This window comes from Tasmannia lanceolata, unplaced genomic scaffold (genome assembly GCF_043159265.1).
Source record: "Tasmannia lanceolata isolate RefF3 unplaced genomic scaffold, GAP_Taslan_0.1 ptg000023l, whole genome shotgun sequence".
Lineage (NCBI taxonomy): Eukaryota > Viridiplantae > Streptophyta > Magnoliopsida > Canellales > Winteraceae > Tasmannia > Tasmannia lanceolata.
In genome coordinates, this window is record NW_027518700.1 from 24,477,686 (window position 1) to 24,497,027 (window position 19,342).

The following is a 19,342-nucleotide window of genomic DNA, read 5'->3' on the forward strand; positions in this document are numbered from 1 at the left end:
CCCTCTCACAAACTACTAAAGAGGTACTTAAAACAGGTTCAGATACCAACAAACATGGTTCGTGGTGTGTGAGATCCAACCCATCACGAAAAAAACCCAAAATTAACAAAATCCTAGATGAAATGTTTAAAAATTACCTTTCTATAGTTGAAGAAACTGATTTCCGGCAAGAGGGGATGCTTTCCGGCGAGTAGGTCGTGCGTCAGCGAGATTGACACCGGTGTACGACGGTGAGAAGTCTCGTTTCTCCACCGAGAAGAGGGGCTCGTTTGAGAAGAGTACAGTAAAAAAAAAAAACAGTGTAAAAAGTAAAAAACGAAAGTAAGAAAGAAAAAGTAAAAAAATGGTATATTTGTCTTAAAAGACATTTTCTCTCACCTCACACCCCTTATTTTATAATATTCAAATCACTACCCTTTATAAATAATTTACATAAAACTTTACATTTTTTTAATCATTTTCACAAACATTTTCCATGCATCCAAACAGCTAGAGAGAGAGAGAGAGAGAGAGAGAGGTCCCGTCAATAAATTAAAAAAAACACAAACGGAGCTCCGCATCTCATTTTCCCTGATCTCTGTCGGACGAAAACGGTAACGGGTTTTTTTTTTCCAGAAACGGACTCGTTTTGTTAGAAAGAGATTGGATGATTGTTACGTTTTCATGTCGGAGATCGGTCAGCTTTCTTTCTTTTCATTACAGAGTTCGATTCAGGAGAAAAACACGAAATGCCGATGCTTTGGAGCTCGATTTCAGATCCATCTCTACATTTTTCCTTCTAGATATGGGTGTGGTTTGAAGGAATAGATGAGAGTTAGGGTTTAGGTCAGATAACGTTTAAGTTTTTGTTTTTTTAGGATATAGAGGTTGGATTTGGATTCAGTTTGGATTTAGCAATGAATCGTAGTTTTAGGGCTCAAGAACAAACGTCTATGAAACAGAGGCAAGGGAGAAACCTTGGTGCGGTGATGAAGGAGAAGGAAGAGGAGCTCGCGTTGTTTTTAGAGATGCGAAAACGTGAGAAGGAGGGGAATAATCTCTTGCTTCTGCATAGCCCTGACGATTTTGATTCTCCTTTAGGTAAGGTTGTATTTGTTATTTGGCTTTGAGGTAGATCAGTTGCTTTCTGAGATTTTAGGTTTTAAAATGCTGTAAACGATTAGTTTCCGTTGCTCTCATTTTTGTTTTTATTAGATTGGATCCGTCAGTGAATGCCAAATTGCGTCGTGAACCAATCGATCTTGTTCGTTCATGATTTGAGATATTGTTGGAATTTTGAGTTTTTTTTTGTTTGATTTTGCCGTCATTTTCATCTTCAAGATTGCATTGGGGAAATTTTCCGCATTTAAAAAATTTCAGAAAAAAAACGCAGTCTTGAATCTTGTTTTACAGTTACTATAATTGTCGTGCTCGAACCGATTTTATTTGCTTCTTTCTTCAGTTCTCTTTTGTTTCTTATCGAATTTCATAGAAATTTCATTCCAACTTCATTTCCCTTTTCATTTTCAAATAGTATTTGTGGAATTTCCTCTGTATTCTGTCAGCATTGCACAGTTTTTAATCTTTGATAAGGTTACAGTCTTATACGACTAGAGTGGTTTCTTTAAATGTTAGATTTTGTTCCTTTTTTTTTTTCATCTAACTGATATTTCACCATGACAGGATCAAAACAGGGCACTTCTCCCTTATTCAAGGTAGTGTCATCGACACCATCCAAGGCTGCTTCTGATGATTTCCTGAATTCCGAAGAGGAAAAAAATGATTATGATTGGTAATGTAGAAACATCTTGTTTATTTGTTGAGAATCATTGAAAATTTAATAGTTCAAGGGTTACATAATTTTGTGTGGCGCTGGGTTTGTTAGAGTGTTAAATCAATTTATTTCTGTATTTTAGTTTGTATTATATGATTAGTCTTCTTTTGTTATTGAGTTTTTTTGCCTAGAAAACATAATTTGGTAGCGAAAAGAGGCAATGCATAAAAATGAAGTTCAAGGATGAAGGATGTACATGTTGGGGTGCAACTTGGTTCGGGTCGGGTTGAGCTTTTTGCTAAAAATTGAATTGGAATCAACCCGAATCCAACCCGATTTTAAGGTAAAAACTCAACCTGAATTCCGAAAAATCAACCCGAGTTGCACCCCTATGTACATGTCAAAGAGAGAAAATAACAAATATTGATGCTTGGGTGCTTAGTCGAAGGGTGATACTATTGCCAATAAAATCCTAATGAACTTTAGCATGGCGGTAGGCGAAAGGTTCCTTCATAGTCAATATTAGCCATTTGACTACAATCCTTTTTCCAGTAGCCTTGCCACATAGGTCTCTACCTTTCCACCCGAGTCTAAATGAATTCATTAATTGAAAACGCTCTTTATTCACATGATTTGTGGAGGGGGTGATTTTCTTTTTGTAGAAGCACAACATGGTTTAAGATTGGGTTTTAAGTTTGTGTTGTAGAAAAGATGGAGAAGAAGAAAGTGAGTTAGAGAAAACTCCCACTAATGTATTTATATGAAGAGAGAATTTTACACACGACCAATATCCCCCTTAGGCATATACTTACAATTAACTCTCCCCTTTAAGCTGGAATATAAATGTCAAACATTCATAGCTTGCTACAAACGTCACTTAATTTTGCTTTGTTCAATGGCTTGGTCAACATATCTGCTAATTGGTCCACCTATCTAGTGAACATTATGCATATCAATTGACCTCAATATATTTAGTCCTCTCATGGAAGACTGGATTTGTGGTAATGTGAATCGCAACCTTGTTGTCGCAATATAACTGAGAAGGAGATGATGGAGGAAAACCAATATCTGACAAAAGAGAGCGTAACCAAATAAGCTCTCCACTTGTGTGGGCCATAGCTATATATTCAGCCTCTGCACTAGATTTAGAGATAACATCCTGCTTCTTACTTCGCCATGACACAAGGTTACCTCCTACAAATGTGCAATACCCTGTGGTAGATCTCCTGTCAGCTGGAGATCCTGCCCAATCTACATCTGTGTACCCTTCTATCTTCTGATGTCCATATTTCTTGAACAACAACCCTCTACCTGGAGCACTTTTCAAGTATTGAAAAATCTGAAGAACTGCTGCCCAATGTGAAGTACGAGGTGAACTCATATGTTGGCTGACGGCACCAACATCAAAGGAGATGTCTGGGTGAGTGACTGTAAGATAGATAAGTTTACCAACCAGCCTCCTGTATTTGCTAGGGTCATCTAACAAGTCTCTCTCTTCAGGAAGTAATCTTACATTTGGGTCCATGGGAACTGAGGCAAGTTTCACTCTAAGATAACCTGTCTCCTCAAGTAAGTCCAAGACATATTTCGTCTGTGAGAGGGAAATCCCCCTGGTAGAATACGCTACTTCATTGCCCAAGAAGTATCTAAGACGACCCAAATCTTTGGTAGAGAACTCTTTTTGCAAGAAGGTCTTCAATTTCTAGATCCCTACTAAATCTCAGTAATGATGATGTCATCAACATAGACTATCAATAGCACACAACCAACTAATTGCATACTGACAGCTGAAGACAGAGTGATCAATTCCCCAAACCTCCAATGAAAGGGGGTTCTCCCCTCGTGCCATAAAATGACAGTAAAGGGGTCCCCTTCCACAATTAGCTTGTCCAAATCGCCTCTCGCTATGAATTAGATTCCTTGCAACACAACCTTGACCTCAACTTCATTTGAATCGGGTCAAAGAAAGACCATTGGGCGTGGCTTGACTCATCTCTAAGGAGGCCCCTGATGCCATCCGACCCAGGATTCCCAATGCTCAATATATCAAAATCCATCGTCACAAAGTCGGGGGTTAGGGAGACTCCACCAAGGGTCTCCTTATTCCAACATATCTTCCCAGAAATGCCTCAGGTCCATGAAAGAGACAAAATCGTGGCACAATAGGGCCTTAGCCCAAGAGATCACTAGCGAAAGTGTACAAATAGGGTGGCCTTTTCACGACATTTTTGAAAAAGCAAGCATTTCTCTCCTTCCGCAGAATCCAAAGAGTAGCCAACAACACAAGTCTGCATAAAATCTTCCCTCTCCTTGACCACAGCACGAAGAACCATGAATCAATAATATCAAATAGCCGAGATGGAAATACCCAAACCATCCTAAATCTCCTCAAAATACTGCTCCAAATAACTCTAGCAACCCTCTGTGAAGGAACATGTGATCGATAAACTCCCCTGCCTCCACACAGAGTGCATAGTGATCTACAATGATAACCTTGCAATTTATCATATGGTTGATCATTAAGATCTAGTATTGGAACGCGATATATCCAAAGCAGCAGAGACGAGGCGGAGCTGGGATGCCCCAAATCCCATACACATATGAGAGAGGTGAGCTAGGTAGTTCCTCTAAATCTTCTCGATCCGCTTGACCTCCCCACTTGGACATCTAAGCGAAGGAATGTAGTAATTTTATTGGTAAAATTACTAAAAGCTCCCTTGACCAGAGTTTTTGAACCAAAATCCCTCTACTTTTTTGTTAAATACTAAAATTTAGTATTAAGTCTTAATGTTATTTTTACCCATTCTTGTTGTCTGATAGATTTTTTTGGAAACAACATTATGGACACATAATGGAGATATATAAGAGTAGATCTCTCCTTCACTCTCTCTCTCTGACTATCTAGTTGGAATGACTCCACTGTCTCAAGGAGATCTGAAATATCTTTGTAATAAGCAAGATACCCATCATAAGGGCAATTTAGAATTGATAATGAAGGGATCGTATGCATCTAGATGTTTACTTCTAGTCTAGAAGTACACTTTTGATGCATATGACCCATTCATTATATATTTAAAATTCTCATTGAGAGGCACCACCCAAGCATAAATTTTCCATATATATTTGTTTTTCATGTAAATTCTATAATTTCTAAATGTTTAAGGAAATCTGTCATGAATAGTTGTTTATTGTGTTATTCCCATATCTTGTTTTTAATGAATTCTGTTGTAGAAGCTCCCCTTTAATTTGTTATGTTCTTTGTGATCTTGTTTTGTAGTTTGCCAGGTTGCTATCATTGCTTTTGAAATTTCTTTTCGAGTACATGTAAACTCAGCAATTGGTATTAGAGCCTATGATGTGATCGTTGAAGATTGGAACATAGTTTTAAATTTCGGCCGAAATCCGTTTTAAATTTAGAGCCTATGGTATTAGAGCCACTGAATCGGATTTTTACATGATTTTTCCCCGAAATTTCGCCGAAATCTGAAATTTGAAATTTCGGCTGAAATTTCGTTTTTCATTCTTATTTACATAATTTCTACGGAAATGTAAAAGATTTCCACCGAAATGTAACGATTTCCACTGAAATTATCAAAATTTCCACCTAAATTTTGTACGTTTTGGTGGAAATTTTAAGAAAACCGAATTTTTTGTCAAGTTTTTACATGATTTCGGCCAAAATTTCCACCGAAACCGAAATATTTCGGTTTCGATGGTGGCCGAAACCGACATTTAAATCCTTGGATTGGAATCATGTCATGATCCTTTGGTTCGTGTAGAAAACTGGACATGAAGTTTACACTAGTGTAGATTAGACTATAGTGGGCCAACTTTTATGATGTCGAAACTTGAGATCATGAATTCTAGTCAATGAACGAGCTGCTTGAAATTAAATGCTTATAGGAACAACATTTATTGCCTGCATGGTAGTCTAAACTATAGTTTCAAAACTCCCTCGCGTCATCGTTGACTCCCTCAAGTCGATTCCCTTTTGCCTTGTCCACGTTGTGGTCCGAGTCCGTGTTTTGCCCTACAAAGTCAATCAAAATTCCTTGACTCTCCCAATTTGTGACCGCATCTATCGAGTACTCAGCCACGTCAACTGAGTACTAGACTGCATCATGCCAATTCAACTAGGATTTTCTTTGGCCGCGTTTTGATCCACATCCACATTTTGAAATAATGGTCAAAACACTGACCCGCCTCTACCCAATCCCCCAAGAAACACGCATACATGTGCTCACAATGTATGGGCAAGAACAAGCCTAGAGAACAATTTACTTTTTGTCACAAATATTGTTCATGGTTGGTTGCATGAAAAACGTTGCATGCTTTTCTAAATGACGTATAGAGAATCAAAGATTTACATACAAGCTAGCAAGCGCTATAAAAATAATAGACTAGGAAAAAGAAAACCAAAATATCATATCAGTATATCACCCATGACCAATAAGCAAAAAAGAAAATGAAAAAGAAAAATCCCACCCATTAATAGGGGTGAAACTGGGGTCAATTTTTGGGTATTTGGATTGAGCTTTTACCATGTAATCAGGTCTGGTTCAACTTGATTCCAATTCAGTTTTTAGCAAAAGCTCAACCTGACCGGACCCAAGTTGCACCCCTACCATCCAAGTCTGGTGAAACATAGAAAATACATATTTAGAGAGAATTTCAAGAAAGGTATTGATACAATTCTGATTGAGGCATTTTATAAAAGAGGTCATGGATGATGCTTTTATGAGATGATAAGTCCTAACATATGATCATTTTGGTCATTTAAGGAAAATATCCCATTTTACTCACCCATAGGTAGTCCTTACCACTCCCAATCACTTAGCTGGAGCCTAGGTTATCTCCTAGTTGTGCCACCTAAGCCAGGTTTACCTAAGGAATAAACACTTTGCTTGGTACAATTCACCTAGACAATGGACCATTTTGTTTTTTTGACCAGTTATGGAAGAAAACTAATAGAAATGACATGTGCCATCTCAAAGATATTGTTGAACTTGAGAATTGGGCGTGGTCACTTTAAAAGCATTGTTAGCCCTTAAGGGATTGATCTTAGATGAAATATCTAGGGCTCTAGGGGCATTGTGGAGCTATTCTGAATCCTTGCACATGGCAAGCCTGTTTCCAGAACTTGAGGATTGGGCCATGGTCATTTAAAAGCATTTTTAGCCCCTTAAGGGATTGATCTTAGATGAAACGTCTAGGGCTCTAGGCACATTGTGGAGCTAACGGCTTTGAAGGGTGAGATACTTTAGTATGTTATTTGCATGAAAACGCTTGAAGGCCTCATGTGTGAATTTTGAAAGACTATGAAGGGAGCTCAATGCAATGAAATATTTTCCACGGACTCTTGACTACATAGAGATTGGTTTTGTCAGGTAAGATTTTCCTGGTTGTTCGTAGGTTGTTTGAGGCAATTTCAGGCTTAAAATTCAAATCTCAATCATAAGAGTTGCCCTCTCTAGGCTCCTAACATACTTCAAATCCCTCTTCAAAATCCCTTTGTAAGTGGTCTAAAGTGTTGAGAGGGCCCAAAGTGATTTTTTTTCCAGGTAGAAGGCTCCAATACCTTACAAGGGGGAAAGAGATACGTAAATACGAGGGGGTTGGGTGGGTGGGTTTTAATTAGTTGCCTAACAGAGTGGGTGCATGGTGGTCAATTTGTCAATAGTTGTTGAATGTGAGTCGGATTAGTTTTAGAGTAAACCAGAGAGAAGATTAGGTTTTCGGAGGAATTTCTGGTGGGCAGCATCGCATGTGTGATGCTTATCGAGATCTCTATGGGGTTGGTAGGGAAAGGGATGTATGGACTGTTTTGAGAGGGTGGAGGGAAGTGTAATTTGGGCTGGGTTTCTTAGTAGAGATTGTCAAAATATAAAAGGGAAAGATCATTTGCAGCCCGTCTAATTGTGAAATGGCAACTATCATCGGATTTCTGGAAGGCCACTCCACAACTAGGCCTCCTTTCTTCAATGGGTCCAATTATGGACACTGGAAGGCTAGGGTGCACATCTATCTTCTATCGTTAGATGCAGATATTTAGCATATAACAAATGTTGGGTACACCCCACCTTCCAAACCATTTGAGGAATGGAATGTTGTATGAGAAAAGACAAGCAAACTTGAATTATAAGGCTATTAATGCTTTATTTTGTGCCTTGTCTCTGGAGGAGTTTAATCGAGTCAAGTTTAATCGAGTCGCACTTTGTGATTCCGCCAAGCTTATTTGGGATACCCTTGAGGTTACCCATGAGGGAACCATTCAAGTCAAGGATTCCAAAATAAACTAGTTGAAAAGCAATAATGAACTCTTTAGAATGGATCCAAATGAAAGTGTTTTCGAAATGTATACCCGTTTTACAAATATAACTAATGAATTACCTAATCTTGGTAAGTCATATCCTAACGATGAACTGGTGAGCACATTGCTTAGGTCACTTCCTCCAAGTTGGGATAATTGATCTAAAGGTGACCACCGTTCTAGAAGCTAAGGATATTTCTAAGCTCACATTTGAGGAGCTAGTTTGATCACTCATGAGATGCTCATCAAGAGTCGACAAGAGAAGAAGCCAAAAGAAAAAGAAAAAGAGAAGCCCCTAGCACTCAAAGCCACCAAAGCCGATTCATCTTCATCAATTGAGGTGAATAGTGACAAAGAAGAAGCCTTGAGAAAAAAATTCAAGAGTCTATGGAGAAAGAAAAGTAAGCAAGAAAGAAGAAACAAAGAAAGAAAAAGGGAGGAGAAAGAAAAAGAAAGTCCTAAAGGAGGCTGGTGCTACAAGTGCAAAAAACTATGACACATAAGACCAGAATGTCCTCTCTACAGGCGATCCTTCTCAAGACGTAAGAAGAAAGATTGGAAGAAGAAAAAGGGACTAGTCTCCCCTTGGAGCAATGATTGTAGTACTTTCTCATCAAGCAAAATCTCAATTGAAAAAGAAAGCAAAAGAGAAGAATTTGGCTTCATGGCAATCACCCATGAGGATCAAGTAAATTCTTATGATAAATCTTTTAGTAGTTCCTCTAGTAGTGATGGTAGATATGTCATCTGATGAAGTATGTGAAACTCTACACACAAATTTCTAAAAGTAAAAGTCTTAAGAAATCAATTTCAAAAATGGAAAAAGAACTTAAAGTCTTAAGAAATGAATCTACATCCAAAATTCAAGTTGAAAATGAATTGGCAAATCTAAAACTTGGTAATGAAACCTTAAGGGTAATTTGGATGAACGAACTTGCCAAATTGTTAAGTTTCAAAATAATGTTAATGTGGCAAGTTCTTCCTAAGGATTTGAAGATGAGAGAAATGAATTCTTAAAAGAAATCAACCATCTTCAAAATGAAAATGAAAGGTTAAGAATATGTCTTCATGGATTTATGAGTGGTGATAAAATAATAGACTTCATTCTTAAAAAGGCTAAATATAAGCCTAAACATATGTATTTTGATGCATCTAGTCATGCTAACCTATCCATTAGATGTCACTATTGTGTTGTTCATGGGCATTACCAATCTCAATGTGAATCTAAGTGGGTTAGAGAGAGTGGAGGAATCACGAAAGCTTGGGTTCCCAAATCCCTCACATGAATCTATTCATGACTTTATCTTAAATTTTTGGGCTTGTGCTTTAATATTGAAAATCTTTTAATGATTTGTTTTCAAAAGATCAAGGTTCAACCCTAAAATGTAATTTTTAAAAACCCTTGGCATTTATGTTTTTTGAAAATCTCTCTTGAATTGTCTTTTGGTCTAGATAGGAGGAGTTTTTTTGACAAAGGGGTAGTATAAGATTGATTTCAGTCATTAAAACCTCTTTTTTTGTAAAAACCCCTCTTATTTTCATTTGTTAATAAAAAAGGGGGAGTTGTTCTTTTGGAGTCTTCCTTGACTAAGGGGGAAGTAAAACATTGCATATCATTAAAACCCTTAAGTGTTTTGAAAAATTCCCTCACCCCACCTTTTTATTGATGACAAAGGAGGAGTGATTTTGAGATGCACATTTTACATTTTTGTGATTGGAGGAGAGATGATAAATTGAGGGAGAAATGTTTTTTTTTTCGTCATCCCATTCGAGGACTCACGGAAATACCTCGGATAGTGCCACAATCTGTTCTACGTACAACAATGTGTTGAACTACTTCAACAAGTCTACGCGTGAGGTATCCAGCATGTGATGTTCGTACAGTAGTATCCACAACTCCTTTGCGAGCTAGACAGGTGAATTATTATTCTACATACCACAACATCCAGTTCTATCTCATATTGATGAGTTCCAAAATTCGTTAATGTAAAATGTAAATTATTCATCTTCTAAATCATCCAATTCATCGAATCATGTCGATTCATTCAGATTATTCCGCGGCGTGCGGTAGCGAGGAGTGATAGCGAAGGCGTGGTTCATCCTCTAAGAGAGAGTAGATGCGAAGGGAAGGTTCGGATCGAAGATCTTCGCAAAACGGCCCATGAATCTCGAGAATCGAGTGTGGGGGTTTTGGTGGGATTGTTAGCCCAATGGCTCAACCCTTGGCTATCTTCCATCTTGTTTTGATGATTCCAATTTCCAAACACAAGCGATTTTCAATTACTAATGAATTTGTTCATTAAGTTGTAGATTTATATGTTCATTTGACCAAAGTAAGGAAGCTTGGATCATGGTGATTGGAGCCATCAATGGAACGTCAAGAAGCGCAAAAGGATCCTTAGAAGATCCAAGGAGTCAAAGGAATTGAAGTGATGAAGAAGAAGTTGAAGATGAAGCATTTTCAATTTAATTAGATTGTAAAAATCCAATCCTAGCATAGGTTCATAAGAGGCAAAAAAGAGAGCTAAATAAGGTTCCCAATAAGGTCAAACAATAAGGCAAATAGAATAGACCAAAGTCCCAATGGGAAGGAAAATGAAAGAAGAAAAATTGGCAAAATCATGTGTATTGCGGTCTACCGAGGGTTGCTTGATCGGCTGAGCACGGTTGACTGAGGTGCGGCAGTCTACCGTGAGCCAATGGGCTGGGAAATAAAAAATCGACCAGAAGTCTATTCGGCGGTCGACCAATGTCAAATTCCTTGATCAGGGGTAGTTACTAGTAGATCCTGGGAGATAAAGACGACTTGTTGGGAAGCTGATTTATCTTACTATGACCTGTCTAGACATCTCATTTGCAGCCAGTGTAGTTAGCCAGTTCATGAGTTCACCACGTACATCTGATTGGACGGCAGTCACCCAGTTCTTGAGACATTTGAAGGTAACTCCTGGTAAAGGACTATTCCTCCGAAAGTATAATCATAAGAGAATATAGGGATATATTGATGTAGACTGGGCATGATCTCTTGCAGTCAGGAGATTTACTACATGGTACTGCACCTTTATTGAGGGCAACTTGGTTTAATGGAAAAGTAAAAAGCAGGATATGGTAGTTAGGTCAATTGTAGAACCAGAGGATAGGGCCATGGCTCGTACATGTGGTGAATTAATTTAGTTGAGATCATTTTTATCAGAGATTGGCTTACCTTCATTGCCAGCCTCACTGCATTGTGATAATAAGGCACCAATTCATATTGCATCCAATCTCGCATTTCATGAGAGGACGAAGCACATTGAGGTGGACTGTCATTTCATTCGTCGAAGTATTCGGAAAAATGCGATTTGTACTATTTTCAGTAGATCAGGAGATCAGATAGCTGACATGTTTACTAAACCTCTAGGCATAGCAAGGTTAAATGATGTGTACTAAGTTGGGGATGTATGATATATATACTCCAGCTTGAGGGGGAGTGTTAGACGTAGCGTTGTAATTACATAACCTGGTTGGGGTATTTTAGTCATTGTACATGAACCCTAGTCACATACATACTCTGAAGCACGGGTGCTTCAAAATGGCCCGCGTACCCGTATCGGGTGCGTATCCTACACGGGTGCGTCCCGGGTGCGCACCCGATTAAAAAACCTTTTTTTTTCCTAATTTTTACGGTCGGGTGCGTGTCGGGTGCGGTTGGGGTGCGCACCCCGACGCACCCGACACATTTTTAAGTGTTTAAAAAAAAAACCAAAAAAAAGAGGGCTGCCAATAACAATTTGGGGCGGGGGTTTAAATTAGAAAAGGGGTTTTAAAACCCCCTCACTCACCCAACTCTCTCCCCCTCACCCTCTCTGTCTCGTCCCTCACCCTCTCTCTGTCTGCAACTCTCCCCTCTCTCTCTCTCTCTCTCCCTGCAACTCTCCTGTCTCACTCTCTCTCGGGCTTCTCTCTTTTTCTCCTCTCCCTCTCGGTTTCTCCTCTCTCTCCCTGCAAGTCTGCAACTACTACCATCGCCTCCGCCACCGTCGGAGCCCTAACGGCCTAACCTAACCCTACTTAAAGGTACTCTCTCTCTCTACTTCTCTCTTTCTCTTTGTATCTCTCTCTACTCTCTTTTTTTTGTATATCTACTTCTCTCTTTCTCTTTGTATCTCTCTCTACTCTTTTTTTTTTGTATCTGTACTCCCTTTCTCTCTTTCCTTTATTTTAATTTGTTATTTGCATTATTTTTATTTGTGATTTGCCCTAAAAAATACCCTAAAGCCCTAACCGATTGTGAGTCACATAAAAATCAATTTGGAGCTCACAATCGGTTGGCATAATCTTAAAATGGATTGTGATTTTGAAGCCCTAAACTGATTTTCAGTTTGGAGGTCACAATTGGGAATTTGGGATTTAGGGCTTTAGGGCCTAAAGCCCTAAATCCCAAATTTCCAATTGTGAGCTTTCAGGCCATGTTAATTTGAGATTGTGACATCCAATTGGGAGCCCTTTAGGGCTTAATTTGAGGGGTTAGGTCATTGGGGCTTTAGCCTTTAGCCCTTTACCCTTTACGGCCATGTTAATTTAAGATTGTGACAATCAATTGGGAGCCCAAAACTGATTTTAGGAGTAAAAAATTATGTTTAATTTTAACCCCCAAAATCCGTTTTGGGCTCAATTAGAAGGGTTAGGTCGTTAGGGCTTTAGCCTTTACCCTTTAGGGCCATGTTAATTTAAGATTGTGACAATCGATTGGGAGCCCAAAACTGATTTTAGGAGTCAAAATTATGTTTAATTTTGACTCCAATAACTTGATTTGGGCTCACAATTAGGGGCTTAGGGTTTAGACTTTAGACCATCAAGATATAAGATTATGAGTCTTGTGAACTGATTGGGAGTCCAATAACCTTATTTGCTTACTAAATTTGTGTTTGTTCTTTTAATAGAATGTCTTCATCCGGGGCTAGTAGCGCCGCCCAAGCCACAAATGCACCACCTTCTACTTCTACTGATGAAGACCTCTCGAAGCCCTTATGGAGGTATGCCACTAGATTTGATAAAGATCCTAAGGGTGGAGGGAATGCGAGATGGGAATGTAATTTTTGTCATAAGAGTTGGAATAGCTCCTACACAAGGGTTAGAGCGCACTTGTTGAAGGTGTCAGGACAAGGAATCAGAGCGTGTCCTAAGGTGAAAGCAAATGACCTACTCGGAATGCAAAGGTTGGAGGAAGAATGCAAGGAGGCTATGAAGCAAAATGCTCCCAAGAGAGTGCCATTGCCGCCATCATCAAGTAGTGGATCATTGAGTTGCCCAAGTAGTATGTTTGTCCCTCAAAGTTTTGATCTAAAGAGGAGGAAGACAAGTGGTCCAAGTGGAAGTGTGGGTGCTATTGAAAAGGCATTTAACATGGCGGCCCGCGATCACCTACATGGCGAGATTGCTCGGATGTTTTACTCCGGTGGCTTGCCATTTCACCTAGCAAGGAACCCACACTATGCGAGTTCATACTCTTATGCGGCCAACAATCTAATTTCCGGTTATTTGCCTCCGAGGTACAACTTGCTAAGAACGACTCTACTAAAAAAAGAGAGGGCAAATGTTGATAGGTTGTTGCAACTCCTTAGAGAGACATGGAAGGATAAAGGGGTGAGCATTGTTAGTGATGGATGGAGTGACTCACAAAGGCGGCCTCTCATTAACTTTATGGCGGTAACCGAGGGTAGGCCTATGTTTCTCAAGGCGGTAGATTGTTCGGGGGAGACAAAGGACAAATATTTCATTGCCAACTTGTTGAAGGAGGTAATTATGGAAGTTGGGCATGAAAATGTTGTCCAAGTAATTACCGACAACGCCGCAAATTGCAAGGCGGCCGGGCAACTTATTGAGGCACAATTTCCTTCCATCTTTTGGACCCCATGTGTGGTGCACACCCTCAACCTTGCTTTGAAGAACATATGTGCGGCGAAGAATGTGGAAGCAAATCAAGTTACATATGACGAATGCAGTTGGATAAATGATGTTTCGGGAGATGCTAGCATCATTAAGAATTTCATAATGAATCATTCCATGAGACTAGCCCATATTCAACGAGTTCAACACTTTGAAGTTGCTTGCCGTGGCGGAGACTCGATTTGCGAGTGTTATTGTTATGCTTAAGAGATTGAAACTCTTAAAGCAAGGTCTTCAAGCAATGGTTATTAGCGACAAATGAACTTGTTATAGGGAGGATGACATGGGAAAATCGAGGTTTGTAAAAGAGAAGGTGTTAGATGACGTATGGTGGGATTCTATCGACTACATACTTGCATTTACATCCCCCATCTATGACATGCTTAGAGAGTGTGACACGGATACGCCTTGCCTTCACTTGGTTTATGATTTGTGGGATACCATGATAGAGAAAGGGCGGCAATATATAGGAAGGAAGGAAAGAGGAAAGAAGAGGAGTCCAAATTTTTTGACGTGGTGCACGAGATTCTTGTTGCTCGTTGGAACAAGAGCAACACTCCACTTCATTGCTTGGCTCATTCATTGAATCCAAGGTTAGGTGACTTTAAATTTATTTGGATTAGTAGTTATTTATGTTTATTTCTAAGTTCTAACTTTTGACTTGAAATTTGAAGCTAAATTAGTTTTTTCTTTCTTAAATGTATTATAGTGAGCAATGGCTTAGTGAAGATTCAAGTCGGGTGCCTCCACATAAGGATGCAGAAATTTATACCAAGAGGATGAAGTGCTTCAAGAGGTACTTCACCAATTCCTCGGGCCGCACAAGAGCTAATGTGGAGTTCCCGCAATTCTCCATGAAGTCCGGATTATTCAATAATGTTGATTCCATCAATGAACGGTTCACTATCAAGCCTCATGAGTGGTGGGCTATCCATGGTACATGTGCCCCGATGCTTCAAAGCATAGCTTTGAAGATTCTTATGCAACCTTCATCGTCATCTTGTGCCGAGAGGAATTGGAGCACTTACTCTTTTGTGTATTCTCTCAAGACGAACAAGATGACTCCACAACGAGCTGAAGATTTGGTTTTCGTTCATAGCAATCTTCGGCTTCTCTCAAGACAAACTCCACAATATAAGCAAGGAGAGACAAAGGTGTGGGACATAGGTGGAGATACATTTGATTCCTTCGAGGATGTAGGGGTACTTGAAGTTGCTAGTCTTTCTTTGGATGAGCCGGAGTTGGAGTCCATTGGTTTTACCGACGACGTAGAAGACGATGTTGTCGATATTGGAGATGAAGCGACTGACTTCTAGGATTGATGATGCATTGATGCTTTATGTTATTTTGGTGCTTTATGTTATTTTGGTGCTTTAATGATGAACTTAATCACGTATGAAATGAAGAGTAATATTAGAATTTTCCATTTTGGTGAATGGTGATGTTATTGTTATTTGATTGCTTTCCTATTTTTAAAATTTTTTTTAATAAAAAAATATTATTATATTCAACGCACCCGAACGCACCCACACCCAAGTTTTTTGGAAAATCACGTACCCGCGTACCCGTGTCGTGTCGTGTCGCACCCGCACCCCGCACCCCGCACCCGCACCCGTGCTTCATTGTGTATAATACATGTTCTGAGAAAGAGAGAGAGATTCAACTCTTTCTTCTCCATCTCTTCTCTTTTCTCTCTTCTCTTTCTTTCATTCATGGAGATTAGGATACTACGAACAACAATCTTTTAAGTGGATCTAAGAGTTTAGACACTCGATTCTCAAGGCTAGTTTTTGATTAAATCATTAGTCAAGTATCTTAGAATGTAAGGGAAGACGAGTTCTCTTTGTGGAAACTTAAGGCTCCTATTTCCTGTATGGTTCAAGGTTGTTGTATGACAATTTTGGAAAGGATTAGCCCATGCGACACCTTGAAGGGAAAGAAATTTAGATCTAGACAATAGACGCATGTTTTGCAAAGAAGATGGGAAAGCGCCAACCAGATTATCATCCATTGCAAACTGGCGAGGATGGTTTTAAATTTCGACCGAAATCCAAAATTTCGGGTTTCGGTCCATACCGAAACCGAAATCGTAACTACTCAAAACTGTTATTTATTTCGGCAGAAATTTCGAAATTTACGTCGAAATCTCGTTTATCCTGAATCTCCGTCCGAAATTTAAGGGATTTACCCAAAAATCTTGATTTTTGTTAATTATTTAATATTATCCCAAAATTTTAGTCGAAATTCTATACAAGAAAAAATTGCCGTAAATTTGATTTCTGCGGATTTCGGTCGAAATTTCGGTTTCGGTGAGGACCAAAACACATTCTGAAACCGAAATTTGAAACCATGCTGGTGCGGAAGACATGGCATGTGGTTCTCAAGTGGTTTGGATTTTTCCGGGCCTCTTCTCACATTTTGGAGGAGTGGAGGCGTTGGTACCTATCGGAGAGAGGTCATTTGGGTTGTGATGCCTTATGCACTGGTATGCACTGGTGTGGCTTATTTGGAATGAAAAAACCGAAATTTGTTTGAAGAGATTAGGATGTCACTAAGAAGGATCCTTCTTGAGGTGAAAAGCGGGTTTTTTTATCTTGGGCACTTGTTAGGAAAGAGGCTTCAGAGCCAAGGATCTTTTTAAAAAATGGAAGAAATCATCCATGATAGAACATCCACAGATAAGATGGCCAAATTGACACCTCCTTCGCCATCAGTCATTGAGTTGAACTTTGAAGTTAACCTGGGGACTGATTGGATTGAATGATTCAAATGAAGTGGAAGCATGAGCCATCCTCACCGGTGTCGGCTGCGATTCATTTTTACAGCTGTTTCATGGGATCTACATTGTGCTCTGGTCCACGTCATCTATATCTTGTTGTAGATAGGATCTGGAAGTTGGCAAAGAGTGAGGAATCTCCTTGACTCTTACAGAGGCTATAGAAAGTTGCGGACTCATTGGCAATGGACTTTCACTGAAAAAGTAGGATGTATGTAGGCCTGTTTTAGATGTGGCACACTCTTTGCCCCTTTCGTAAATCTGTTTCCTTTCCTCTTATAAAGTTCCCTTATCAGTTCCAAAAAAGAGAGAGAAGGAATTAAAAAACGAATGAAGAAATATTGTGTGATAGTTGTGGGTGTGGCACCTTTGTTGTTAGAGACGCCTGCCTAGCCTCCATGTCCATAGTTGAAATGACATTCTTGGAGAAGACCAAGGCACTAAATGGTATTGGTCACTAAGTGCAATGATGACATGACTTTAGTCCTATTGGAACATGTAATCATCCATTTACATCTGTAGCATAGAGATTTAGTTACGTATGCTAGAGTTACTCGATATCAATTACAGACAGTTTTGGTGAGAAGCCATGAGCCATATTTTATTTTATTTTTTCTCTTGTTTTGTCAAGCAGTTAGTGGATCTTCTAGGTGTTATTAGAGCATGTGCTGGGTGAACATGGATTCTTTCTTTGACCAAAGGGTGCTGTTGGTAAGCATGGTTGTTAGGAAAGCAGGTACTCAAAAGTCAAAATCATCGATAAGCCTTGATCAATGGATTGTCAGGTATAGAACTCCTCTCGTAATGTATAGAACTTCTGAAAAAGATTTATGCTACTGCGACGACTGATGGAACTGGGACATTGTTATCTTGGAACTAGCAATTAAGGGGATTTAGTGCCAAGTTCATCTTTAAGAGTTCAAGAAGGTCACCTGGAGTGAATGGGTTACACAATTAACAGCGCCTTGTTAACTTTGCATGGAAACTTGACAGAATTGATTGCTTTTATTAACATTTATTTAGCTCAGACCTGATTAGTACAATAATGACCAATGCTAAATGTTCACAATGAATGACTTATGTTCTTCAAAACATTCTGTTTTGAAGTTAATTCAGAAATTAAGAGCCGTCTTACTTTCTGTAGAGCAAATGATTACTCCCTGACGAGATGAAAAATAACCATGTGTTTCATGGTTAGCCTTGCATTTCATGTTTCTCCACTAACTTCTGTTCTCATTTGATGAAACACGTCGATATTGGAATTGGATTTTATTTCTTTTATATTTGGTAAATTGAGTTTTGTGCTCTGGGATTTTGCATGATATGAATTATGTCAGAATAGAAGTGTCTTTGCGCATCAGGACTTATAGAGATTTTTTTAAGAACAAAGATTTTTCTTTTGTTTGCAGGCTTCTTACACCACCTGGTACTCCTCTTTTTCCTTCTTTGGAACTGGAGTCGAGCAAATCTACTTTAGGTCAGATTGGAACTCCCAAAGGTCGACCCACTGCACTGAAGTCCAGGGTGAGTAATTTAATTGTTTATATCTTTTGAATGCTTTGTTACCAATACTTGCAATGCATCTTCTGGAATGATTTGAGTGTTAAATGTTTATTTAACAACCTCTAATAAATCATAGATAATGGTCCATAACTTATAAAAGGTGGTGTGGACTCCTTTTTTTCCATTCTTTTCATCCAACTTTTCATGTGCAATTAATTCGTTCTGCAGTTGGGAAGATTACAGAAATGCTAGGGCTTGGCTACAATATTACAGAAATCTATGCATACAGAGTTGTCAGTAATTGAAACGAAAATGTAGTTCTGTTTTTTTTGTTAGCATGGATAATTACTCTAAAGGGTATAATCTTCATTGTACATATTCTCCCTTTGTATAAATACATAAGTGAGGGGGAGCTCTCCCATCTCATATTTTCTATTCTCTCATTTTCCTTTCCAACATGGTATCAGAGCCCTAGGGTTTCTAATCCCTAGGGACCACCATTGACAACCTCCCTCTCCTTCTCCATGCCCACGTGGGAATAACTTGAAGTTGAGTGGAAGAAGGGACCACATCAACCTTAAGAGAGATCATTTCCTGCGAAGACAAATCAACTGGATCCATAACAATAACCAACAACAGTCGGCGACCACAACAATAATGCCGAGAACCACTAATAGCAAGCAACCTCCAATACACGAGTAGACACACTATCAACCCAATATCAATCCACAAACAATAGGAATGTCATAAAACATCTGGCAACTACCAACAATAACGAAGGTCAATCACCAACCTGGGATGACTATCACCACCACCACCACCACCAAAGCAGCATGAAAACAAATAGGACACAACCAAGTTGCAAAAAACATCATCAATAATAGAACAAATAGCAACTAACAAGCCGTCAATAGTGATCGACAATACCACCCCCAACAACCACCACAATAATCACCACCAACCAACGACCAACAATCACCAATATCTCCACTACCTACAACACCAATAATAATCACAACCAACCAACAAACACCAATAATAATCACAACCAACCAACAAACACCAAGAGCCA

General features: G+C 39.1%; 1 protein-coding gene across 2 annotated transcripts in view; it reads left to right on the top strand.

The window, feature by feature from the left end:
- Positions 1–497: 497 nt before the first annotated feature.
- LOC143856215 (uncharacterized) overlaps positions 498–19,342 on the top strand; it is a 30,195-nt gene continuing 11,350 nt past the window's right edge. For both annotated transcript variants that reach the window (XM_077366359.1, XM_077366360.1), the window contains exons 1-3: positions 498–1,080; positions 1,663–1,771; positions 18,177–18,291. In XM_077366359.1, the coding sequence (XP_077222474.1) occupies positions 897–1,080; positions 1,663–1,771; positions 18,177–18,291 (408 nt within the window). In that variant the 5' untranslated portion in view covers positions 498–896. The remainder of the gene's footprint in view (positions 1,081–1,662; positions 1,772–18,176; positions 18,292–19,342) is intronic.